The sequence below is a fragment of the Molothrus aeneus genome, chromosome 3 (assembly GCF_037042795.1).
Source record: "Molothrus aeneus isolate 106 chromosome 3, BPBGC_Maene_1.0, whole genome shotgun sequence".
Classification (NCBI taxonomy): Eukaryota; Metazoa; Chordata; class Aves; order Passeriformes; family Icteridae; genus Molothrus; species Molothrus aeneus.
In genome coordinates this window covers 48,930,860-48,957,456 of record NC_089648.1, presented here as the reverse complement: position 1 = coordinate 48,957,456, position 26,597 = coordinate 48,930,860, and the positions used below count along the sequence as shown (strand labels likewise).

General features: G+C 40.0%; 1 protein-coding gene across 1 annotated transcript; it reads left to right on the top strand.

The window, feature by feature from the left end:
• On the top strand, nucleotides 1–22,353 carry IFNGR1 (interferon gamma receptor 1). Its single transcript, XM_066546875.1, has 7 exons — nucleotides 1–124; nucleotides 6,775–6,889; nucleotides 7,288–7,460; nucleotides 8,889–9,037; nucleotides 9,714–9,885; nucleotides 10,916–11,031; nucleotides 17,355–22,353. Exons 1-7 carry the CDS (start codon nucleotides 37–39, stop codon nucleotides 17,844–17,846), a joined length of 1,305 nt encoding a protein of 434 aa, XP_066402972.1. The 5' UTR covers nucleotides 1–36; the 3' UTR covers nucleotides 17,847–22,353.
• Nucleotides 22,354–26,597: the final 4,244 nt, after the last annotated feature.

Below are 26,597 nucleotides of genomic sequence, written 5' to 3'. Positions count from 1 at the left end.
TGTGTGCGGGGCGGTGGCCTCCGCTCGGTCCCCGCCATGCGGGTAACGCTGTCCCTCCTGGCTGTGGCGGCGCTGCTGGCGCCCCGCCGGAGCGCGGCTTCCCAAGGGGAGCAACCGCCCGCAGGTAACGGGCGGGGCAGGACGGGGGGATGGGGCGGCCCGGGCAGGCCGACCGGCTGATGGGCAGCACGGGTCACCTGCGGGGCGGCGGCACCGGCACCGGCCCCGGCCGTGCCGCGCCCTCCTGCCCCGGCACCCTCCGTGACCGAGCGCCGCCGGTGGAGCCGCCGGCCCCGCGTCGCTGCCGCCGGCCGCTGCGGGCGCAGGGAGCCGTCGGGGCAGTGCGAGCGGCCGGGCGGCGGCGGGAGGAGCCCCCGCTGCCCGGGACTGTGCCGTGCTCCCGCCGAGGGGCCCGGCCGAGCTCTGTGGGTGCGCGGTTCAGCCTGGCCGCGGAGGCCGTCTGGCAGCGCGGCGGCGGCGCGCTGGTGACATCAGCCTTGTTTCGGCTGTTCGCGCATTTTGGCTCGCAAAGCTGGAGCGGCGTGTGCGTCGGACAGGCCTGCTGCGCTGTATTTTATAGCTTCGTATCTCCAAAGGAGTAGAGAAACTGGGAAATTCGGGTCGAAAATGGGGAGCACAGGACTGGGGAGTGTAAAGAAGGTATCGGGATCGTGGCCTGGGACACGCACATTTTGGCCAAGCATCCTGGGAGGAGTGGCTTGCCCGCGGAGAGCAGCATTCTCTCTGTTTGCACAGCAAGTAAATTACGAAAAAAATAGGCTTACTAGTTTCACTTTAAACTGTAAAAGTTCATTAAAAACAGAGGTTGCTGTTTAATAGTCAAAAGGGAACATGCATTTAGTTTTTATTGAGGCTGCTGAGAGCTGGCTGTGTGCCCAGGCTCCTTGGATTCTGCAAATGGAGATTTCTTGGAGTTCAGATCCATGCCCAGGTGAAGTTACTGAACTTGGTTGCCCCTGAGCATGCTTAGCTTTGTCTGATATGGACTGGTGGTGCTAGAAACAGTAATCTGCCTGCATTACTGTCCCTTAATAGTTTGCATTTTGAATATCCAGTTCATTTGACTTTGTGTCTGATTATGACTGGTGAACTTTGCAGGTACACTATCTTTTTCCCCCATTGGACCAGCAAGATAGCTCGATATGTTAAATATTGTCTTGTTTGCTCTGACTTAGTCTCTTTTTAAGGGCATGCTTTAATTGCTAGTAAAATATGCCACTTCTACATTGTATTAAGCATTTTTAGGGTAAAAAGCACAATACCAGTAAATCACTTGTCAAACAAACCTGCTATAATCCAGCCTAGTCCAGCACAACAGTTATCTCTGTAAACACAGAGAGTAGTTTATTTTATGGTTTTATTTGTAATAACTAATAACTTACTTTGTTATAATATTGATGCAAGCAGATGTGCTGAACTACAGGGGAAGAATTAAGGTGGAGAGGGAAGTCTGAACTGTGTTTATGATGCTGTCACATATAGAATAGCAGAATGGGTCAGGTTGGAAGTGAGCACAGTGGGTCATGTGGTCCAGCCTTTTCCTGCTCAATCATGGTCATCCTGGGGCACATGGCATAGGATAGCATCCAGGATAGCATCTCCCTCTTGAGTATTTCCAGTGAGGGAGACTCCACAGCCTTTCTGGGCAATCTGTTCCAGTGCTTGGTCACTCACATAGTAAGGAAGTTCTTCCTCATATTCAGGTGGAGCTTTCTGTGCATTAGTTTCTGCCCGTTGCCTCTTGTTCTGTTGCTTGGCACCAGTGAGACACTCTCTCCTTTTACTCCTCCTTCAGATACTTGTAGTTATTGATGAAGTCCCCTCTTGTTCATCTCTTAATGAAACAGGCCCAGCTCCCTCAGCCTTTCCTCATAATGGAGGTGTCCCAATTCCTTGATCAGTTTTGTAGCTCTCTGCTGGACCTGCTCCACGAGCTCCATGTCTCTTGTACTGAGGAGCCCAGAACTTCCGTGGCAACAGTTGTATGATTATTTTTTTTCCCTTAAATCTTACAGGGCTTTCAAAGTGCCAGTAGTGTAATACATATATTAAGGCTGAGTGTGTAATGAGGAAATGTTCGGTCATCTTCATCTTCCATTGTAGGACACTGTTTTCCTTAGAAAAGGAACAAAGCCAGATAACCCAGCAGCAGTTGGAACATCTACATTTCCTGCAGCTGGGTGCCCAACGTGCCTGCATTGATGGGCCTCTGACTCCACGGTGGAGCTGGGCACTTGTTGATGGGAACTCTCAGTCTGCATTTTAGTATCATGGAAGACAAGGTCCGTGGTCAAGGTGGAGAAGATTTAGAGGCTATGGCAGCGGTTCAGGTGTTTCCTGTACATTGTAAGCTGCATTTCCAAGCATGTGTGTAGTTCATTCAGGTAGCTGACTTCCTGTTGTGTGTGATAATCATGGTGGCCTTGAGTTGTTTTTTATGATTCAGATTACTGACATTCATAGCAATTTACTGTCAAGCTGTAAACAAAAGCAAATTAGATGGTAGAAAGTGCTGTATTTAGATATCATCTATTACAACACTTTACAGCTATAGCAAAAGGGATGGACACTCAAAAAATAAATAAAACAATATTTAGCTTGTATTATTATATGTGGTTTTTTAAGTGTCCATCTTGTGCAACTTGCTGTGGTTTTTCTCAAGATGGTGATCTCAATCTGCCTCTCCTCATAATACAGCTTACAACCTTGTGGAGATTTTTTTCATAAACAATGATTTTAAAAACTCCATAGAACAGTGTCAAACCTCTGAGCCCTTAGAAAATAAAATTCTGTTGTAAATAGAAGCTGTAAAAATGCTCTATCTACTGTGTATAATGTTTATCCACGATACTTAAGTTCATTCCACTAAATAGTTAAAAAATCATTAGCTTTCAATTTTACGGGTCATGGTACTCATTTAATTTGTAAACCAATTCCTTTGTGGTTTTGAGGTCTTTCGAGAACTTCTGGTAGAACCTTCTGCATAAATTGTTTTACAAGCATTAATTTAAGCTTGTTTTCAGTAAAGTTTTTAAGGAAGTACCATCCAGGTATGGGAGTGGCATTTACAAGAGGAATGCATGTCCTGGGTTTCTTTTGGAGGAATAAATGAAAGTTGGCCAAGGCAAGCACATGCAAGCATTTTCACATACACCTCGTGGCTGCTGCCTCTTAAAAGAAATCCAGAGTCAGCTAGCAGGCACAAAATTTCTTCATTACCTTGCTCCTGGGTGCTTGCCGGTCTCCCAGGCTCCCAACCAAGCACGGCCAACAGGCAGGTTCCCTCCAGCAGTCTGATAGGAGCAGGACCTGTTTAGTGCCTGGCCTGGCAGAAGGGCACAGAGAGGGGGCCATGCTAACCCAGGTGTGCTGCCTTGAAGGGGAGTGTGGCAGAAGGCAGAACCACTGCTCTGACAGACATTTCCCATTCCTCCCCAAGGCACCTGCTTGGTGCTCCTGCAGCTTGTGGTGAGCACTGACCTCTTCCTGCTCAGTTTTGGTGCTGTAGTGCTGGGCAGTGCTCCTAACTCTCCTCCAGCCTCCAGATGGCTGGACTCTGCTTTTAGTGCAGGCCATTTTTTTTTTTTATTTAGAACAGATTGAAATGAGGATATAAATAATTAGAAGGACCGTTTTGTCAAGGTTTAACCAAACCCTAGGTAGCTGCTTGTTCACTCTATTACCAGCAGGACTGGGGAGAGAATCAGAAGGGTAAAAGCTGAAGAACTCATGAATTGATATAAAGACAGTTTAATAGGGAAAGCAAAAGCTGTGCATGTAAGCAAAGCAAGGAATTCATCCACTGCTTTCCATGGGCAGACAGGTGCTCAGCGTCTCCAGGAGAGCAGGGCCCCATCATGGGTAAGGGTTACTTGGGAAGACAAACACCATCTCTCCAAATGTCCCATGCTTCCTCCTTCTTCCCCCCACTTTATGTACTGGGTGTGATAAAACAAAGAAAGCAGCAATACTCTGGCCACTTGCCAGCCCATGTGTATCACCATGGGTGTTACTGGGATGTTCCCAGACACACTACTGGGAGGTGATAAGCAGTACTGCAAGCAGTGAGAGAAAGGAGCACTGGGCTCGAATATACAGTCTGGAAAGGAATATACAGTCAGGAAAGCAAGCCTCAGGGCAAGCCACAGGAGCTAAACAACACTTAACAGTTGTAAATTCAGTCTAGTACATCCCAGTCAAGTCTGTTATTTCAAACCCTTTGAATCCCAAGTTGAGTACAAAAAAAAAAAAGGAAATGCAGCCTGCTGCCTTCTGAATCCATCTTTCAGAGTATTGGTTGCCTTTTTGCCATCTTTTTTTCTGTTTGGGTTTTTTTATAATGCATATGGCTGCAGAGTACTGCAGAAGCATTCAAAGGTAATGCAAATGTATCTGATCTTTTTTCCTTTTTCTTCATTTTCATGGGTGGCAAAAACTATGGAGAGTGACTTTTTTGCATTTGTGAAGTCATCGGAGCTCCTACCCTTTCTGGCTGCAGTTTAAGTGGATATGTGAGCTCAGGGCCCCTATGGGCCACTTACATAAGACTTGGATTGAGTGGTCCTTGTGGGTCCCTTCCAACTCAGGATATTCTGTGAATCTGTGAGCTGACACTCAACTGTAGGTTAAAGTACAGGGCTGGCACAAGGAAGGCACGCTTCTCCCAGTCAGGGGCCCAGAAGGGACTGACTGGGTGCTATTGCAGCTGTCTGTCTAAATGATGAGTTAACCATGACTGTGGCAAAGTTCAAACTGTTGTCCTTTTTGGCCTGTTAAAGTGGCTTATAAGCCTATGATGTGTCACTTCGGGAATATAAAGGTTTGTTTGTTGCTAATGGAAATCTAAAAAAGGAGCAAACTTTGAAAATACCCTTTTACTGGTTATTTTTTCCACAGTTTGTCTTTTCAAGCTTTCAGTTTGTGCTTTCAGTCTGTATTGCAGTGCGTAAATGATGTTTAAAAGTCACATATGACTTGAATGAACTTTTATGGCTGTTAGGGCTGCTGTTGTCTCAGATAGCTGTACCATAAACTGTGTTGTGGTTTCATCAGGCCCTGTTTTGTTACGTGCATTATTGCACTTCAACTGTGTTCTGCTTGTGTAAGCAGCGGTGACAAATCCCTCTGTGTATACAGTAATGCCAGAATGAGGGAAGGAATTTCAGTCTTGCACAAGATGCAAGTATCAGGCTTTGAAGGCTGTCTCACTTTTACATCTTTGAAAGGTCCAGTTCATTGAATTAAGTTTTGCTTTAGGCAGTGCATTGCTAGCTGCTAGTCACCAGGGACCTCCCCAAGCCTTAGGCAGATCATGGAAGGGTCCTACTGTAACATTTGCTACCTCCTTCAGTGCTCTGGGGTTAACTCCTTCTGTTAAGCAGTTTATTTTGTGTAATAGTGCACAAAAGTTAAAATTTTGTAAGGCTAGCTACACTGGCTTAAAAGTGCATATTTGAGATAACGTTTATGTGCTTTCGCCTGTCTGTGTGCTTGACACCTCTTCTGTCAACTTGTCACCTTTTTTTTCCTTGTGGTTGTGAATTTGATGATTATGTTCCTCTTCTTCCAAAAGCTGAAATACCACTCTTATTAAAACAAACCACAGTATTGCTTGCAGAATGACCTGTATTAAATCAAACCTTTGTGGTTGTCAATAGCATATCTCAGCCTCTACGTATCACTTTCAGTAATGTGTTATATTTGTGGTCTTGTTCTCAGGATGTGAAAATTGTTTACTTTCCCTAAATATATATCACAGAGTGAAGTTATAGTTCTTGCTTTGTGAACAAGAGCAGGTCTAAAATGCTGAGTTCCCTCAGCATTTTGTAAAAGCCATATTGAGAATACTAGGGGTGCCAAACCAGACATTCAGAAGCTGAGTTGCAACAGTTAAATTCAGTTGAGTGATCTTAATTTCTCTTCTCTTCCTGAGTGTCATGTGGCAGCTTTCAACATTTACAGGATCCTGTAATATTCCTTCCCCTGCAGCTACTCCCTTGATAGCCCTCTTGAGGTTGCTGCTTGAAACAGATACTTGCTTCACATGGGAAACTGTCAGTGTTGCTTTTTATTTTTGGATTGCTTTACTACATTGCCTCTGATGTTGTTTGCTAAGTATAATTCAAATGCGTTCCTTCAAATGGAACTACATTACAGCTTCAGTGTTCAAATTCCTTACAAATATTTGTAGTTTATTTTGGGCATTACAGCTTACTGAAGAGACTGCTGGAGTGGTAGAAGTATCACTGTTAGAAATTCATAGGGAATCCAGGCTTACCCTAGGAGGCCTGTTATATTTTTGCCTTGATACTCTAGCTCTCATCTCCCAGCCCATCCATTCCAATTCAATTTCTGAACAGCAAAAGAAATCTACAGGAACTGGGCTAATCTCTAACTTGAGTAAAGTCTTAGAACCTGTCTTGCTGTTTTATTTGTAAAAGACCAACATAGGGGTATAATCATCACTGCTTGTGGACCTGATACTGGTTGTCTGAGGGACTTGCTTTCAGTGGGCATGGGTTATCTGATGTTGCAAAGAGGACAAAAGCTGTCTGTGCAGGAGAGGTGAGTAATAAATTAGCTTACAGGGCTCATAGGTGTTTTTACTGCTGACAGACGAGCTCATTTGGGGGAAGTATTTGTGAGATTTATATCTAGCATGTTGCTTTTTCCAAATAATTTAGAAGTACATTTGGCTATTCTTGTGTTTGCAAAGGTCTGTTTATCAAAGTGCAATTGTTCTCTTCATTCTAGTGCCTTCACCAACGGGGGTTGTAGTAACATCTGAAAATTTCAAAACAGTTTTGCAATGGCAGTACCCACCTATTTCTGAAACTCCTCATTTTATTGTGGAAATCAAGCCTTACAAGTAAGTTCTTACCATTTCATTATTTCCTATACCTGATATTCTCTAGAAGCACATAAAAGTAGTCAGTCCATGGTAAATTCTCTTGTTTCTATGTGTTGAAGTCATGTAGGGTGAAGGTTGCTCAAGTGTAAATTAAGGCAAAATTTCTCAAGTTATAGAATGGTTGAGATTGGCAGGCATCTCTGGAGGTCATCTGTTCCAAAGCCCTTGCTTGAGCAGGTCATCCATGATTATGTCCAGTTGGCTTTTGAATATCCCTAGGGGAGGAGACTCCACAACCTCCCTGGGCAATTTGTGCCCTCACAGGTCCTGGCCATCCTCACAGTTTTTTTGTTACAGGCGGTGTATTTTACAGAATTGTTGAAATTGTATTAATTATTACTTGATCTGTTTTACAGTTTAGGTGAATATAAGGAGGTCTCAACCTGTGTGAACACTTCAGCTCATTTTTGTGATGTCTCAGAGGAAATATGTGACCCTTATTCATCTCATTGGCTTAAAGTTAAAGCTGTTGTTGGGTCACAACAGTCTGAATATGTTGAGGCAAATGAGTTTATTTTGCAAAGGCATGGTAAGTTGTATCTAAACTAAACCTTGTAATTTTTTCCAAAAATTTAGAGAGTTAGTAATTATTCCTTTTGCTCCGTTACTGCATTGCATTTGGGAATATCTTAAAGCCAGGAGTTCAGGGTGAAAGGAAGCATGATGATTGCTTAGTAGGAACTTCATGGTGCTTGCTAGCTCTTACTGAGTGTCTGAGTAGGTTTCAAAATGTCTAAAGGCAAGAAGATGATGCTAATGGTGCACTCTGAATCCTTCCCATGCTCCAGACACCAGTTTAGGGTAGGAAACTGTCACCAGACAACATGGACCTTTAGGCATCACTGAAGTAGTAATTTATTGCTTGACACTAGAATGCCATGTCCTGGTAGCTTCAGGTGTCTAGTTAATACTAAAAGCTGTAACTGGATAACTAAGTTACTAATTTGTCATGTAAATCCTTCAGGCTGCTTTGGAAAAAATCAGACTTTAACATCAGTACTGTAAAAGTAAATTTTGTGTCTACAGTCCAGTGTCTCAGGCCCTGGCATTGCATGTGCCGTGCAAAGGAAATGCAACAGAGTCAGGAAAGACCGAGAGACTTCTTACCATGCTTGCTCTGTTCCCAACATACAGCTTCCAGGGAGAAGCTGGCCCATGAGATTCTATCTGACTTGGGCTATGCTTTAACTAGAGCTGGATTTCTGCATTGCTGGAGCTGAAGGAGTGGAGTCCCTCTTTGCTTTCTGCTATGATTCCGTTCACACTCAAGAGTCCTATTACTTGAAATAGTGGCTGGTTTCTATAGTTTGACAAAAGGACACAAAAGTGACACAAAAGTCATGGTAGTAATGCTCAGTGTGACAGTTTCCAGAAAATTGGTAGCCGTGTATGGAGAAAAGAGACAAAATCCTTTTCCCATTGAACAAGAAACTTGTGTTCAGTCAGACTATTAGACACAAAAAATTCACATAGGCCATTGCCATGGGAAATCAAAAGTTTGGAAACTTTGGATGCTCATGGTGAGATTTGTTTAGCTTTTCATATAGCCTTTGTTTCAGTGCAGTATTGTTTTTAATTGAGGTGATTTATGGTGGGATCTAGTCAGCAGGATCTTGTGTTTGGTTCTCATTCATGTATATGTTTAATTGCTGTAAGTTTTTTCTGTTGTCAGTTGAATTTTTATGATCTTATGTGTGTAGGAAAATGAAATTGCTTAACAGTGAAATTCATCATGGACAATCTGTTTCCATTTTAGAAGCTGCTTAGTTAATGTATCCAAGTGCATCCATTACTTCTAAGCAACAGAGAGGTCTTACCACAGCTCTGCAATATTCACAGCATGGAAATAAAGATGTAATTCTTTTCAAATCTCTGATGAATTTTGGAAAGCTAGCAATAAATACTGTATTTTATGTTAAAAGTTTTGGCCTAATAGCAATGGTGCAATGTGTTCCAGGAAAAATAGGACCACCAAAACTGAATATCTCAAGACATGGTGATGAAATCATGGTTGATATTCACCATCCTGTATTCCCTCTTTCTTGTGTTGAAGACATTTATTCATCTCTTGCCTACTCGGTGACTGTTCGGAACAGTAAAAATAAGGTAGGTTCCAGAAATAAAAGTTAAAATTCAAAACACTTGTTTACCTTAAATGCCTATACAAGGGATTTACACCTATGGCACATGGAACTAGTAGGTAGTTGAACACCTAAAATGTTGAGCCCATTACAGTGAGATATATGAGTGAAAGGTCTGTATTTTAGTTGTCCAAATGAGTGCTTACAACAAAAATTAGATTATCGCATTAACTGTACACAAGATTAGTCTTACTGGATCACATGCTGCTGTTTCTGCATACATGCAAATATTAGTAACTTAACTTGTGCCCCTCTCATTTGTCTAAAGAGACATTTCACTTAAGAAAATTGCCTTTCAAGGTATTTATACCAGTTTATTTAGCAATCATGGAGGGTGAAGGCAAGGAAAATTATGACAAGTGTGTTTACTTACACTTAGCTTTTCATATGCATCCAAGTGCAAGTTTTATAAATGTGAATCTCTACTATAAACAGCAGAAATTTTAGCTGGAAAACACTATGCTCTGATCAAATATAACATCTTAAGGTAGCCAGTACTGGTCACACAGCTTTTGCAAGGTATATGAGTGATGTGGGAAACACATCTAATAGTGTTGTAACATTTTTGGAAGTAGTGGAAGGTGCTGTAACATTGTTCTAGTGAGTCAAATGATATAACATGTCTTCCATTTTTTTTTCAGACTGAAGAGCTCGAAGACGACAACTGTACAATGCATAAGTGTAGCCTCAAAATCCCAATCCTTCCTCAAAGTTCCACTTACTGTGTTTCAGCAATAGCAATTTTTGATTCTCTGATGTTTGGCACTCCATCAGAGGAAATTTGCATTCCTGTTGCTCTCAGGCAGACATTGAGTAAGAGGATTCAAATGCTATATTAAGAACATACTGAATCTGAAGACAGATCTGATCTAGCAAGTATTTGATGCTTGGGGTGCCTTTGGGAGAATAGAAAAAATAGGGAAAGCTTAGTGAATCTTTTCCAAGTGCACTTTGACAGTTCTGCCCTTTACAAATCATGTATTATTTTCAAGTAACCCTGAATTTTTTGAGGGGTGTTTTTCCTGTGTTGATATTACAAAACCTACTTCTATTGCACATGAACACTGGTGTAATGAAAAATTCACAAATGGATCATTCACTGAGCTATATGGTTTTCATAGGCATTGTCTGTTCTAGCAGCTGGCTTTTTGCTCAGCCTCATCACTGAGGGTAATGCATATATACTTTTAACTGGAAGCAACTATAAACTTATGGTCATGAAATTAAGATATTACTGTCTTTTTCTTAATTAAAGAGAACAAAAGGCAAATAGTGACCCAAATTTTTATCTCTAAACATCTTACAAGCATTTTGGTTGTACTTCATCATGGCCTGTAATTTCAGCAAAGAGATAAAATAGATAGAAGCAGTTTTCTTGAACACACAGGAGCAGCTGGATGAGGGAGGGCATTAAGGAGAGTCAGGCTAGTGGAGTCCTACTGTAGTCATTAACAATTCTGTGTTTTGGAAGATAAAATGTTTTACTTTTATTGTACTTAAACTCTGTGTAGTTATGTCAGTTAATATGCTATCGCATAGAAGGTGTACAAATCTCATCTCCATCTGTCATCTCTAAGGAACAAAAACTTAATTGCAAAATTCCTTTATTTCTAATAAAAAGAGATTATGTTTATATAAACTGAAAAGCTTCTGTCATTCTAATTTTTATTTGCTCCATAAAAGTCTTATGGATTAAGTTTTTCTGAGTGAAAAAAGTAGATTGAAAAATTCACACGTTACAGCTAAGCACTCTGAGCTATTAAAATTTCTGAAGTTATTCTAAATAATACAGCAGGGGCTTGTTTTTCCAAAATTCTTAGTAGATTTTGCTTTAACTTCTTAGGTTCACATGATATCGTCATTCTGTGTGTTGTTATTGGGATCTTGACGGTAATACCAACAGTATATTGTGGCTGCAAGAAACTAAGGAAAAACAACATACAGCTGCCTAAGTCTTTGGTAAGTTCTGTAACTACTGTACATTTATGCCAATCTCTTGGGTTTCTTTTGTTGGGTTTTTTTTTTTGCTTTTTTACCATGGTCTCATAGATATTTAAAATTTATGCCAGTCTATTATTCTGATAGCCTTTGCAACCAGATGCCTCTTAGTTTTTTAGGGCTAGACTTCAGTCTCTCTTTAACTGAAGTAGCAGTGGTTGGTCTAGTTTCAGAAGTTGGTTCTTAAAAACTCCATGTGTGCATACCTAGGCAGTTTTGTGTTCACTCTAGTAGCAGAGACACAAAGCCACAGAATCACTGACGTGCGAAGATACTTTTTGAGGTCATCTACCCAGAGCCTTTTGCTCAAGCACAACAGCAAGTTAGCCAGGAGCATATCCAGATGGCTTTTGAATACCTGCAAGAAAGGGGACTCCACAGCAACTGTGGGATATCTATTCCAATGTTAAACCACCCTCACAGTTTTTCTTACATTCAGAAAAAATTCTGTGTGCTTCAGTTTGTGCCCATTTCCGTTTGTCCTTCTCATAGGAGCTGTGAGATTCCTTCATTAAACGGTAGTGTTGGCAATTCTCCTAATTGTTACAGTATTCTTAGCAATGTGCAGGGTAAGGGGAGCGAGTAATAGTTCTGTAGGAAGAGGGGAGAAGGACATGGGGAAGTCTGTTCTCATGCTGAGCAGTCACAGGGAAAAGAAGTCAACAGCTGCTCTATTTAAAAAACTTCTCGTAGCCATCCTTAGGAAAGAGAGTGGATGTTCCTTAAAGAGCAGCAGCACTCCTTGGTTTCATGTCAGGCCAGAGTGGAGTATGTAAGAACTACTGTTGTAATGTTCTCCTGGTGTCGTGTTAGTCACAACATGAACTACCACAACTTCAAAGAGCTGCCACCTGAGGCAGTAGTAAACAGAAATCACAGCAAGGGTATCTTCTCAATGGATGGAGGAAGTCTCATTTATAGAGAGTAGACAATAATCTTCGATTCCATTGTCTGGTGTTCAGTTTCAAAACCCTTTAAATGACCTCTCCATAGTGAATGCCCAAGATTCCTCTGGAATTTGTCTTCTTTAGAATAGAATATCAGGAGGCGAGATTGCTCTGACTAAATGGAGATGCCAAGCCAGAGGTGGTTCCTTTGTAGTAAAGCAATGATCTAGTCCACCAGCTTGTGCAGCACAAGATGATTCATCTTGTTATGAAATTATATGCACTTCTGGTCAGACAAAATGCTTTCTAAAATTCCTGTTTCCACTGACTGTGATGAAGCCAGGGGACTAGTTTGGAGGTAGCCATTCACACTGTAGGCTTTGAAAAATCAGATGAGAGAAACCTCTCTGACATCTCCAGCTAGGCCCCAATATCAAAGCAGACATTGGAGACTTTTTTGTCACGTTCACACCACTTCTCTGTGTACTTCTCTGAATATGTAACTTTTGTGTCCTATGTACATGCAACAGTAATTTCTGTGAAGACCATTCATGAGCAAAAGATGGCTCATGCAGGATTACAGTGCTGTAATCAATGGATCCAGTGCTGTACTCAATGGATCTATACTTATTTTGGGTTTCCAGTAGCACTGTGATACCTGATTTAAAGGATTAGGAAGCAGAATATCACAAATAGAATGTGTGCTCCTTAACACCTGTGAGCCTCCTGATGCATGGTCCAACTTCACACTTGAGCTCACCTTGTAGAAACTTGTGTGTGCCCATATTCTCATTTTACTGGGCTAGATGTTACTTTGTGGTTCCTAGGTTCCACTACCACAGTATGGTTCACATGCTACATCATATTTTATTGCTAAGGAGCTGAATAAAGCCTTTAACTGTTTATAAATGTTGTTAGCAAGGTGATCAGGCACTGAGACAAGCTCCCCTGGGAAGTGGTCACTGCCCAAATCCTATTCAAGAAGCATTTGGCCCATGCTCTGAGATGTATGGTTTAACTCTTAGGTTGCCCTGGCTGGAGTCAGGAAGTAGCCACCAATTCTTGTTGGTTCCTTCCAAAACAGGGTATTCTGTATTTCTGTCCATTTCCAATGAAGACTCTAATGACAAATATAAGTTGTAGAGCTCATAGAAGTAGTTTCAATACAGGTGATGTGAATACTGTGGGAATGTAAAATGAGCAATTAATAACAACCATAATTATTTTATGGTTAATCATTTGAAGTAATGAACAAACAATTTAATTAATATAAATGATAAGTTTAATTATATGACATTATCTTTATAGACTTAGTGGCACTTGGAGCCTGTCACTGACCTTTGAATATGTCAGGCATATTCTAGGCATTTCTTTCTGTACAGGTTATCATCATTGTGTCTTCCCTGAGCTTGTCTGAAAATAAAACATCTAGGGAGTTCTTCCATCAGTTAAAAGGCTGGGCAAGATTTCCTATTTTAGGACTGCTAATTTTCTGTGATCTCCTTCCTGGCACCTTTAAGTAGATACTAAAACATAATTTGAATGACTTCCAGCAATTTGGAGTTTTCCAACAGAAGGGAAAATGAGAAAGAGTAACCATTGAGCAGCTACCTTTGCGAGTCTTACATAGTCAGAGAAAAGAAAAAAATTCCATTGCCAGTTGGAGCTCCAGAGCTTTTATACTGTATTTTCTATGCTGTTTGTGACTCCCAGGAATTGCTTATCAGTCATGTCTTGGTCCTACTTCCACAGTGCAGCTGTCATTTGATACAGGCAATGAATGATTGTCTTCATCAGAAAACATGTTTGTGTAGATGTTTATGAGGATGTTTAAACAGTAGGATCCTACCAGGACCATGCATATGTGAAATGGGACAGATTCCTTTACAAGATGTCATGTTAGTCTTCTGCCTGGATCAAAGGAATCTGATCTTTCAGCAGTTCAGCTGTGGTTAAAACTCCCTTTTATTTATCTCATAAAAAGTATTGCAGGAGGCTGTCTCTTTCCACCCATTGTCTTCAGTCATTGATATTTGTCCTGTGGCTATTCCTGTATTAGCTTTTTGTTCTAAGATTTATGATAAGGGCATACCCACTTTTAAAGGAACCTGACCATAATTTTCTGACGTGCTGTGGGCATCTCTCTGTGCTTTAACTTCTCTGTCTTTTTCTTCAGTGTCTTTTACATTTGAATGGTGGCAGATATTTTTGGGAGTAGAAAACATTTACTCTCAAGAGAAAAGTGAAAGTTGAGTCTTGCTTAAACCTGCTTTTCTGTTTTCTGCTAGTGGTTTTTCTGGTTCTGACAAGGCTTTGCTCTTTGGTTATACAACATATATTTTTGATGTGGAGAAACTAATTGTTCCTGTAAATATTGACTGACACTTGCCATACATAATTGTCATGTTAGAAGACAGAAGCTGCTTCATTGCTTTTGTGAAAACTTTTTTTTTCCCCTGTGAGCATCTATAGGGGACAGTAACATAGTCTTCTCTTTATAAAGTTACATAGCATTCATATTTTGTGGAACCATGCAAAGACCACAAAGATTCTTGCCATCATCCTAATAAGATTTGAAATGGAGTTCTCAAACTCTCCTTCATTAAATGTGCACCTGAAAATTACTTGGAACTCATAGGTGGACACATCATTAGAAAAGGAAGTTAAGAAAGAATTAGTAATTACCTTAGCTGTTATGGATTCCTTGGGATGTGTTATTTATCTGTGTCCTTGAGCCTGCCTTTCAGCAGTGTGTCTCACTAGTCTGTTGAGACAGTGAAAGACCTGAAAGCTCAGGTCCTGTTATTGGAGATGGGAAGTTATATGTGTACCTTGCACATGCCAGGAAATGCTGCTGTTACCCATCACTGGCTGTCAGTTTGCTAGGTAATGTGAATAAAAGAAAAATATTAACTCACCTATAGTAAATACTTTTCTTCAAATAGCAACCGTATCATAATTACCCTTGTTACTTAAGATCTTTTGAATGTTACTGTAATAAGCATTCAGTTACTGTAATAAACTGATTCTTATCTTTGAAGCTAGAAACAACTGCATGAGTTGCTAAATTGTCTTGTAGTTATGACTCAGTGGCTTTAAAAAACCTTTGATACCGGGAAACACACGGGAGTTTTTTCTTCTGATCGCTTCCTTCTTTCATGAATGGGAATAGGAATGTCTTTGCACCATCTTGCCATGGTCAGAAACTTGTCAAGAGAAAAATGGGTTTCTTTTCTTGAGAAGTCTTGGATGTTCTTGTTCAGAGAATATGCATTTTATCCCCAGTCTCAAAGTATTGCCAGTGCTCACTCTGAAATGCTGGACCTGTGTAGAATGCAAGGTGATCCCTTAACACATTTTAGGATTGTGATTTTTTTAGAGCTATGTGAAAATCCTAAAATGACAGAAACAAGAACTCACTGGCTTTTGTTTTTAACTTCTGTTTAGCCTGTACTGGTGTGGGGAGAGATGGAAAGCTGAAAATGCAGCTTTTGACTATGGTTTCTGTAATACTTTGTTGTAATTCACATTCCTCAAGTATTCCACCTTACACAGAGAATTACCTTCTCTTGTCACTTGGTGTGTGATTGTCAGAGACAGATGTTTCCTAACTCCCACCCCAAAAAACTATAGATGCTGGTCCCTTCAAGATCAGTGTTGTATAGCATAAGTACCCAATATTCTGGATATATATCCACTATACTTGTATAAAGAGATTCTCAGAAAGTGTATTAATCCTTTATGGTGTTCTTAACATTTTCAGTATCTACCCATTACTGATTGTAATCTGTTACTTGCAACTAACTTTTAAGCAACTGCTTCTTATGAGTGAGTGGTTTCCATGAATTCTCATGGATATTACTTTGAATATTCTTTGTGTAGTATTCTGTTTCCATAACAGAAAATGAAGATCCAGAGACACTGATGGTTCAGTGGCAGCTACTTGTAGTGTGTCTGGAGCCACCTGAATGCACTTTTCAGTGGCAACCCTTGATTCCCTGGGAGATTGCCTCACCTTAGTGATGTTCACACAACTGTTTGTAAAGCTAACTTAGATGACCAGTAACTGCTCTTCAGGGAGTGTTTGCTTGACTTGTGGTGGTGTTGTTTGGCTGGTTGGTTTTCCTGAATTGTGATGCTTTTATTGATCCAGCCTTAGCCACAGAGTACCATCAACAGGTATCAGGGCTGCTGAGGGGTAAGATAATCAGACTGAAGTGAGAGATGAAAGTAGTTTCTCTGGAATTCAGCATGGTCTGAAGGTAGGGATGTAAAGCTACAGTCTCACAACCTTTTAATCAGAGAAGACTCTTAAAAAGCAGAGTCAGATTGGATCATCTGGTTTTGATGGCCCTCTCAGTTCTTACACTAATACAGACTGGGGAGGTTCTTTGTGTCTGTTTGTAATTTTTCTTAATGTTATATTACTTCATCTTTCCTTCTCCTGTACACATCTCTTTCTTCCAAATTTGCCTCCATTTGAATTTTCAGGCAAATTATTTTATACAAAGTATCTGAAAAAACTAAGTTAAAAAAGTATCTGAAAAAGTAAAAAAAGTAAAAAAACTAAGTAAAAAAAAAAGTATCTGAAAAAATTTCGTTAAGAAATTCATGGATCTGTAATACTTGATCTTTTTTAATTCACATACATGGGGAATTACAAAACTTGTGAAAGGACACTATTAACTCTTTCTCCCTAGGCATTCTGCTGTCTTTAGGGAACACCATCAAATAGCTGAAAATTTACCCTACTTTGTTTTTCATTTGTATGTACTCTTGAAAAGACATTAAAAAAAAAGTCTAAAGAATCTAAGCAGCCTGAAGGCATACTGTAATTGTTTAAAACAAGCTGGGGCCTGGCCCTTGAAAGAATTCATACCATCAACTTGTGGAGGGATTTCAGAGTGAAACATGAAAGTTTGTTGCAGCATTGAGGGACTGCTTAGTGGCTCTGTGAAGTAAGCTGAGAGACTTCAGCATAGAAACAGTTACTGGGTGTGTTGTTCACTTCCCTCCTGGCTGGGACAGGTGCCAGGCACTGTAAGTTATACTCATTAGCTGTAGAGTATGAAAGGTTTCCCCAGCTGAAGAGTATTACATTGTCTTACTGTTTTGCTGTTTTCCTCTATATTGGAAACTTCACAATGTAGTGGGTGACATGAAATGGATTTGATCCTTGCAAATATGCTTGCCCAAAGTAAGCATTTTTGAGATCTTGCATACAAGTGTTACTGGAAGAGTTGAACTCATGGACATAGGCCAGTGACTGTGCCAGATTTTAATTTTGCAATTTTGTTTTAGAATTGGTAATAGTGATGTTAAATTTGTTATTATCAACTTACATATTTTTCCAGCTTTTAAACTCAAGGTTGGTTGTCTTTTTTATTCCCCATTTAGGTCAGTGTGATGAGAAACCTGAACACAGGCCCTCTAATGGGACCAAGATCAGAGGGGAAATATATGTCTGTAATATCAGGCCACTCAGAGTTGCCAGTGAATGGTGAAGTAACCTTGCTGGAGATAGAGCCAGAAGAACAAACTGTTAGTCCTGTGAGTTCCTGTGATGGACAATCTTCTGTCCCTTCCCCAGAGGCACCAGCCAAAGCAGAAGAGGTGACTGTGCAGGAAAGCACAGAGGAGGTCTGTTTTGATGCTGATGAACAGAATTGCGAAGGAAAAGAGAGTTACTTCATTTCTAACAGTAGCCAAATGGATATTTGCAGTAAGTCTTCAGGGTCAGAGATTGCTACCACAGAAACACAGCACACAGTCGTTCCAAGCAGCTGCTTCAAGTTTTCTGGCTATGACAAGCCTCATGTTCCATTGGATATGCTGATGATAGATGTTGGTGAAGAGCAGCCTGTGAATGCTTACAGGCCAACTGAGTAGCCAGGATGAAGTGCTGGAGTGCTTGACCACAACTCAGAAAGAGCAGCATTACTAAAGCTTATGGAAAGTCTGGTTAAATTGTGAACATCTACAAGTTGTACTTGTTCTGATCGGTGCACAATTGAAAATAGTACCTGAAAAGGGCATAAAATTGTGGGGAAATTTCATAATAACCATTTTTTTAAGCGCTTTTATATATGATACAACTCATTACTTCCTATTTGGAATAGTCCTGTGTTTTTTAACAATACTCTATAGAAAACATACCATCAACTATAAAACAGCAGCTGTACCATTATTCACTTCTGCTTCAAATCTTGTTCAAAATTAGTTCAATGAACATAATGCTTAAGAAATACGTCACTTGATTATGATAGACATGTGCAAGAAATATTTGAGAGTTTTTACTATTACTGGAGGTATCCTCTTGCTTATCTTCTTCTTTTGAAGAGTATTTTTATATTAAGTGCTCTTGTTTCTTTTAAATAAGATTATGCCTATAAGCTCTTCCTGTGTATCTTAAGAATTTGATTCCATGTCAAAGAAGTAAGAAGTAATGGCCATAAACTAAGAACACAAGAAGTTCACCTCAACATGAGGAAGAACTTCTTTGCATTGAGGATGGGTGCCAGAGCACTGGAAGGGGCTGCCCAAGGAGATCATGGAGTCTCCCTCTCTGAGGACATTCAACACCCACCTGAACTCATTCCTGTGTCAGCTGTTCTAGGTGACCCTGCCTTGCCAGAGGGGTGGATTGCATGATTTCCAGAGGTTCTTTCCAACTCTAACAATTCTGTGAATTTGTAGTCTTTGCTGTTAACTTCAGTACAGCAGCACCCATTTGGATCGCCTAGTGGGGTGAATAACCATGTCGCATTCTGGCAGAATATATTAGCAAGCTGACTGATCATCAGTGAGAAAAAAAAAGTCTAAAGAGTGGTTGCACAAATTCTTTAGAAAATGTCCTCAAAATTCAAAAGCCTGGTTTCTTCTGGGACACTTCCATCCTAATTTTTAGAACAATATGTTCTCGAAATAGAAATGAATAGAACTTCTTCTAAGCATGTTTTCTAGCAGGATGAAAATCACTGCCATTTCCCCTGTTTCAATAACATAACTCAGGAACTACGTAAAATCACCCTCTAAAAATATGTCTCAATACAATAGGAAAAAAGTGTGATTAAGTTGTACTCCATAAGTTTTATTTTCATCTGACAGCCTTCTGAATTTTGTATCATAGAGCTGTAGTTTTGAAAACTGAGGAATAAGAGTTTTATATATTTTTTTTTATATTGAAATCCATGCAATCTATTTATTTCCCTTTAATCAGGGTTTGATAGGTATTTTCTATTTGTAGGAAATATTTATAGCAATTATTAATGAAGTTTAGTTCAGGAAAAAAGAGCACTTTATGGGTACAAGTTGGTCCATTTACACAAAATTGTGAGTTTGTTTTAAAATACATTTCTATAGGATGATCGGAATTGTTAGCCTGTTACAGCAGGTGGTTTTAAAGGAAAACCAGTGTCATACCACTTCTGTCCTTAGATTTCTCAGTGACATGAGTATTCTTAATGTGAAGTTAGTTTATACAGCTGTTTCAGGAGTGCTTCTGTTCTTGTCTATATCAGATATTGACCACAATGGTACAAAAGATTTAAAGACAATAGCTATTTTTCCCATCACTACTCAAAGGAAGGGTAACAGATGGGTTACCAGGGCTTTGATAATTTTAGGAAAAGCCAAATCAAGCAGGTGAATTTTGTAATTATGATGTCATGGAAAGCCCAATTAGTAATTGTTAGCTGGCTGTGATTTGTTTCTGCATTACATTCAAACATAATGAGACCCCCCTAGCAACTTTTTCAATGTCATCTTTTGGGTTGTGTTCCTAGAAGGCAGTGCTTAGTGACTTACTGTTCAGATGCACTAGTGTGTAGGTTCCCCCATGGCAGCGGTGCAGAAAAATAACACTTTTGGTGTTACGAGAAGGCTTTTTGAAAATCAGCATTAATTGCACTTGAAACTTCATTTAAACTGACTTTCCAGGTAGTGATGGTGTTCATCACTGAAGCTCCTAGCAGGCTGTCTACAAAGTAGATGAGCAGCTGTGTCTTGTGTGGAGATGGGAGCTGATGTAATTTCTTTCTGAGTTTGGAGGTTTATTGATGAATATGAATTGCAGTAAATACCTCAGGAATTTATAAATGTCAGAGAAGTGCTTAAGTTAAACTTCCCTCTGAAGGGATAAAGAGAACATTAGAAACTGTAAAGTTAGTCTTGTTTTTGGGAAGAAGTTTCTGACCAGACAATTTGCTGAGTATTTTCTTTGCAACTGCTCAGAGTATTTAACTTTGCACTTGGTAGCTTGCTTTCCTTCTGTCAGTTTTGTCAAAAAAAAAAAAAAAGAAAGGTCAGGAATTAGCTCTGGCAGTTGTTGCATTTGATGTATCTGCCACAAAACCAAGACTCTGTCAGAAGCATGTTATTTTTTTAAAAATTAGGTTTACATTCTTAGCAGTTCATCAGGAAACCCTGATGCTGTTAGAACTAAGACTTAGCATCTTAGTTTAGTGTGAGCTAAGTGTTTCATTGTTCCAGAAGATTTTCCTTTGCTGACACAATGGAAGAGGAATGCAGATAGACACATTTTAAAACCAAGTGACTATCAGAGGTTCTTGTCTCTTGCCCCTGCAATGCAACTGCATTGTACATTCTTCTGAATCTTTCAAATCACATGGAGTCAAGTGTGAGTAAAAGGACCCAGCCAGGAGCTAGGCTATCATTAAGAACATCAATGTTAAGATCAATAAGAAATGACACAAAAATATAACATAAGGGAAAAATTTGTCATGGCAGATAGTCACATGTATTGGAAAGGTGGTGTTATTTTAGAAGCTGAGAATCAATAACAGCAGTATGAGTGCTTTGTACTATATCACATATGTATACAACAGACCTGCTATTGAAATAAAACAAGGTTAAATATACTTTAAAATCAAAATTTCTGAGCTGTAAATATAGAAGCCACTGAACTAGCACCATACTTGCAATCTGTCTTCTGTGTGCTTCATACTTACCTAGTGGCACAGGGATAGTTTCGGTGTTTAAATTGCTCAGGCCAGCTTAGAGCTTTTCTAATTGTGGAATAAAGAAGTTTAAGGGTGCACAAAGCACAGGATTCTTTTACTTGCTTTGACTAGCTCAAAATGTGAGGCCACAGTGAGACAAGATGTGTTTCTGGGTCAGTAAGTTCTGTTACCACCAGTCCTGTTTTTAGCAGTGGTATTGAAAGCCTAAGAGTAGGGCAAGTCATGGTGCTAATCTCTGGATACAATCCAGCAGCTTGCAATGTGAGGATTTCTTGGGATGGGAATGGAAATGCCTTTTCAGCTACAGCTAGTTAGCCTTGCTTTTGCAAGTTCTGTAATGCCAAATATCTGAGCAATGTCATTTGCAACCTGTCAGGTAGTATTTATCTATACATTTTCACCTAATTGAGTTTGCTTAATTGATTAATATTCTTGTGATTAAGTAGTTTGCTTGAGCTTTTGAACATTCATACATTGCACCTTTTTCCAGAATATGAAAGTGCCTAACATTTATACATTGAAAATAATTTAATATTCATGCCTTTTATAGGGCTATCAGCTATCCAATATGACACACTTTGAAGGTTTTGCCATTTCAAACTTTTTCAGCTGATTTTTACTCTTGTCCTGGCTGCATAACACTCCTCCCTTTCTCTCACTTCAAGGTGATTTGGGTGATGAGGTAAGACTCCCCTATGAAAGAGAACTTCACAAAACTTTGGCCTCATACCTACCAACATTTCTAAGAACTTCTTCAGTCCTTGTTCTTGAGTGGACATTGTGATTTTTATTACTAGATCTGCAGTTAACAATGCAATATTATGGCAGTACTGTGCACTGGCACAGAAACATCAAATCTGCTTTTGTGTGGTTTTCCACATAAGTCAATAATGTAGTTTAAAAAAAAATTGTCAAATATACTGACATTTGTGCAAACAAGACAGTTGCCTGGAACAGATGCACATACTTTTAATTTTTTTTCATCCTTCATAGAAGGTTGCAGAAAAAGAAACTTCCATGAGAAAACCTGTTTTTCTCAGGGTTAGGAATAGCCAGTTGCTCTGAAGTGGTTCCATGTAAACAGTTGAGTAAATAAGAGATGTTGTACTTGGCTCAGATTAATAGTTTCAGCACATATTAAAAACACTGAAAACCCAAAAAGCAAAAACACACAACCAAAATGACAAACCAAATACAAAGCACCTTTTATCTTAGAAAAAGGTGACCTGTGTAGATTCCTTTAGTGTGTTTTTTTATAGTTCAGTCCCTTAACTATGAAGTTCTTGTTTATTAATACTCTTTCTAGATTCTCTAAATGGATGCCATCATTGGGCTGAAATCTGTAATGAAAGTCCTGTAAATAGTGTACAGTTTAAATGTTTTTATATATAAATAAAAAAATCTAAGAAGAAAAATGTGTGTCCTTGCCTCTTTATGACTTAGCTTTTGTTCTGAAGCCTAAATGTGCTTTTGAAGCTCTCTCAGTTCATGTTACTTACATGGTGTATGCTTGAGCTTTATTGAGAACCAAAACACTGTTTGGCGGAGATGTGTGTGGCCCATCTGTGTGTGTGGATGTGTGCAGCAGTTCCTGGATCCTACTGACCATCATCATTCTCAGCACTGCAGTTTCTCTTTTGCCCTTTGATGCTGTTGATGCAGCCTGCAGCAACTTAAGTCCAGCCCTATTGCTTCAGCCTGGGGCTGCTTCCTTCTGTTCTATTTAAAAATTATGGAAAAGGATTAAATGGTCAAACCATTTGAATGGATTAATTGCTACAGAGAGGAAAGCTGGCCTTCCTTGGAACTTACTACTGTTCATTAGAAGTTTAAAGATCACAGAAGTCTTACTTGTGTGATGTTTTAATTTCTGCTGTTTAGCTGCACTTGAAAGAGGAAAAGCATTACAAGCAGAGCAAACAATGAGCAGGCAAACCAAGAGGTTCTGCCTGCCACCTTGCTACGTGTCCTGCAAAATTAATCCTGCAGTTGTCACATCCGTGCAAGGTTCACAGTACAGCACTAAGAGTATTGACTCTGATACAGCTTCTTTTTCTATGCCAACATCACTTGAAAAACAAACTCGAAGACTCAACATCCCTTCAAGAATGCCCTTTCAAAAAAGAGTAAATGCAATCCTTTCAGACTGAAAATAGAGAGCAAAAAGAACAAAAATAAATACACTTTGTTTTCTTTCTGGGCACAACTGTGTTGTGTTATGTTTTGTGGCACATCTAAGTTTATAGCAGCTCAGTTAATAGCAGGAGGGGTGGAGGGCATGTGCAGTTCTATTCCAGAAGACAGGAACTGTATGTACTGTTGAGTGCTTTCTGCTACCAGGTTTGGGAGAATTGAGGCCTGTGCTAACCTGCTGCAAATGTGATCAAGTGTGAGATAAATTATAACAAGGAAGGAAGGGTTGCAAAAGCTTGTCTGAATGGCTAGAGGGCAGTGGTAGCAAGGAGGTAGAGAGCATCTATGCCATTTCTCAGTCCTTTCTTCCATGTGGCTTCATCTCAAGTATCAGTCTGGCCTTGTATCAACTTTTAATACAGTACTAATTCGCACTCACCCCCCAAATCTGACTAGAAATTGGAATAAACTACTGTGAATTTGGATGGCAGATTACAAAGAATTAATTTGTCAATTGCTTCAGGGTGTGCAGCAAAACTAGCAAACAGAGAGATACACCAAACTTCATTTAAGAGGAATATGGAACAAAGCTTTTTTGTCTTCAAGAATCACAGAGTGATCTTATTGGTTAAACAGTCATGTTGCAGTAGACTCGAAACTAACACCTCTGAGAAGTGTGAAAACCAGTTAAGTGTGAAGGGTCCTGTCCTGAAAAGCTCAGAACACTGATTCCTGAATGCTTAGGGACTATCCACACAGGATCTGCAACACTGTATTTATTAAGGAAAACAAAAAGGCTTGTAAAACAGTTTACATACAAATACAGGAGGTATTTGGAGACGGTGGTGGTAAAGATCATTTTAAGAATGGACTTCTTGGTCTAGAGTTTGCATTTCTTGGATGATGGAGAATGATACTGAGAATTCAAAAAACAATCACAGAACTAAGCCACAGGCTAGAAAGTGTGATGCTTGCAAATTTCTCCTTGCAGAAGAGATGAGTGAAAGGCAGATTCTCTTTTTTCTTCCTTGTATTTCTTTTTTCCCTTGGCCAGGGAAACTCCTGGAACTTGCATCTTTCCAGGTTTTATTGTCCAAAGTAGCTACCAGAAGTGTTTGCTCCTTCTGCAGCCCAATTTTCAATGATGAATGTGAAGGCAGACATCCCAGTTCTGCATGTCTTTTCCCAAGTACAGGCCTGCCAACCCCTTGCCCTTCTTGTGCCATGTGCTGAGTCAGCCTGGTGTGGTCTGGACTTGGTGATTAGATGCAGAGGCTTCAAACCACTCCCTGCCAAAAAAAAAAAAAAAAAAAAAAAAACCAAAAAAAAAAACCAAAAAAAAAAAAAACCAAACCAACAAAAATCAGTGTGTGGGTCATATTCTACCAATATAGTAGTTGCCTCTGGTGGCAGTGTGTCAGAGAGCATTAGCACTACCAGAACTGAGCCTTTCTTTACTTTAGTAGGTGGACCAAGAAAGCATGAGCAATGTTTGTGCTGTACCTCTCCAGTTTTATCTGTGGGTTCTGTTGGCAGAGTGAGCACTTTGCACCTTTACTGTGCTATGAAGATTACCTAAGAAAAACCAACAAATTCTGGAATATTAATTTCACATGTCTCCAAGTTGGTAGATTTTGTCTGCAGATGATTTGGTGAGGGATCCACAACCTAAAATGTATGTCTTAATGGGCTTAAACAAGCTACAGCGCTCCTTAGTGGTGGAAAAAATATAATTCTATGGCTTTTCAAGTGAGAAAACCAGACAATTTTAAGGGAACTTGTCATTTAAATGAAAGACTTGGAGCTATCTTGGGGTTTGTATTAATTTCAGTTCCTAGTGAATGTTAGTGTTGGTTACTAACTTCCCGGTCAGTTCAGTGTGTTGCACATGGTTAAATAAATACTGCATGTGCAAATGATGACTCACTACTTTTGAGCCTTCAGGAGATCTTCATCTTTATTATGGTCAAAAGTCTCCCTATGTAGATGCAGCTACAGCATTAGAATTTCTAACTGCAATCTTTAAAATGTTGGCCCAAGCTGTTTAACAGTGAGGATGAGGTTTGTGTGCAAGAAGCAGGGAAGGCACACAGTGTGCAGTGAAAGTCTGCGTTGCTTCCTCAGAAACTTCTCTGTAAGAACTTGTGTGATGCAATGTCTCTTCCCTACAGAGCAGGGAAGAAGGATCCAAAAAGTCCCTCCTGCCTGACTGTGGGGGTTTTCTTTGCTTTCATTTTAATTTTTGTATGCACTGTAGTGATTAACTTTCCAGTCCCCACTGAGCTGGCAAAGGGCTGTCCTGTTGCATGTGACACACCAGAAGAAGCTGAGGGAGCTGGATCCCTTCAGCCAGGAGGGGTGGCACACGGGAGAAATCTGATTAAGAACTACAGCAAACTGTAGTATCTGCAGAAATGGCAGACTTTTATCTGAAGTAAAAGCACAGTAAAAGCAGAAAAAGCATCTGTCATAAATTGCAGCAGAGGAATCCCACTAGGATTTGCAGGAGGAAATTCATGCTAAAGCTGGTTAACTGTGGGAAAAAATTGTCACTATGCCTGTGCTGAGGCTGGACAGGATGACCTCCAGAGTCCTCTCCCAAGACAGGTTTTCCTCTGAGTCCACACTGGCTGTTTAGAAAAGACCGAAAACTGTGGCTCCAATTGCGAATAGTCTTTAGAGTAACATGAACTGCTCACATTTTTTTATTTTTGTGTGAAATGCCACACATGAGAGAGAATTGCCTTGCCTTTGGCAGTTACTAGAAGTATTCCCTGTATGCTTTCTTCGTCCTCCCACGTCCTCATCTAGGCATGTAAGCAAAACCCACGCTCACATCCACTGCAAATGTCAGACTCGCATCTGAAAAACCAAAGGTTGTGCTGCAGTAGCAGTTTGAAGGTTACATTTCCCCCTCTTATGTATGGGAAACAACTCTTTCAAGGGCACAAGAATAAAAAAGAGTAACAAGGAGTTGGTCCTTTCAAATGAAATGAGTCAAGCAGCTTTCAGCAAAAATACTTGACTTTTACCTCTGTGTAGCAATAATGCATCCTCAAGAGAAAGCAAGCTGTTTACACAGCATTCAGATAGGTTTCTATTCCAGCAATGGAAAAAATTCTCATACCCATGGTTTTTTATGTTGGGTCACAAAAATATCAGTTCTGCTGTTTCACAGTGGTTTGGATCAGAAAGATGCTGCAGTGTAAGCTAGGATGAGCTAGCAGCATAACTACTTATGTGGATTCTCCTGGGCCAAGTAATACAATTCAATTTTCCATTTCTTCATAAAGTACTGTTCAGAGTACCCTTAATATTGTTTATAGAAGTTCTTGTATTTTAAACAGCATTGCAGCGTGCATCATCCTGTGTTCCTTGATAGTGTACATTTTGAAATGTGCTATATACACTGTAAATACACTGTATATACACTGTACACACACTATATAGGTATTCTGTGAGACTGCAGACATACATGTACATGTCTGCACGTGTGTGTGTGTGCAGCTGCTCCTTGTGACTGTGC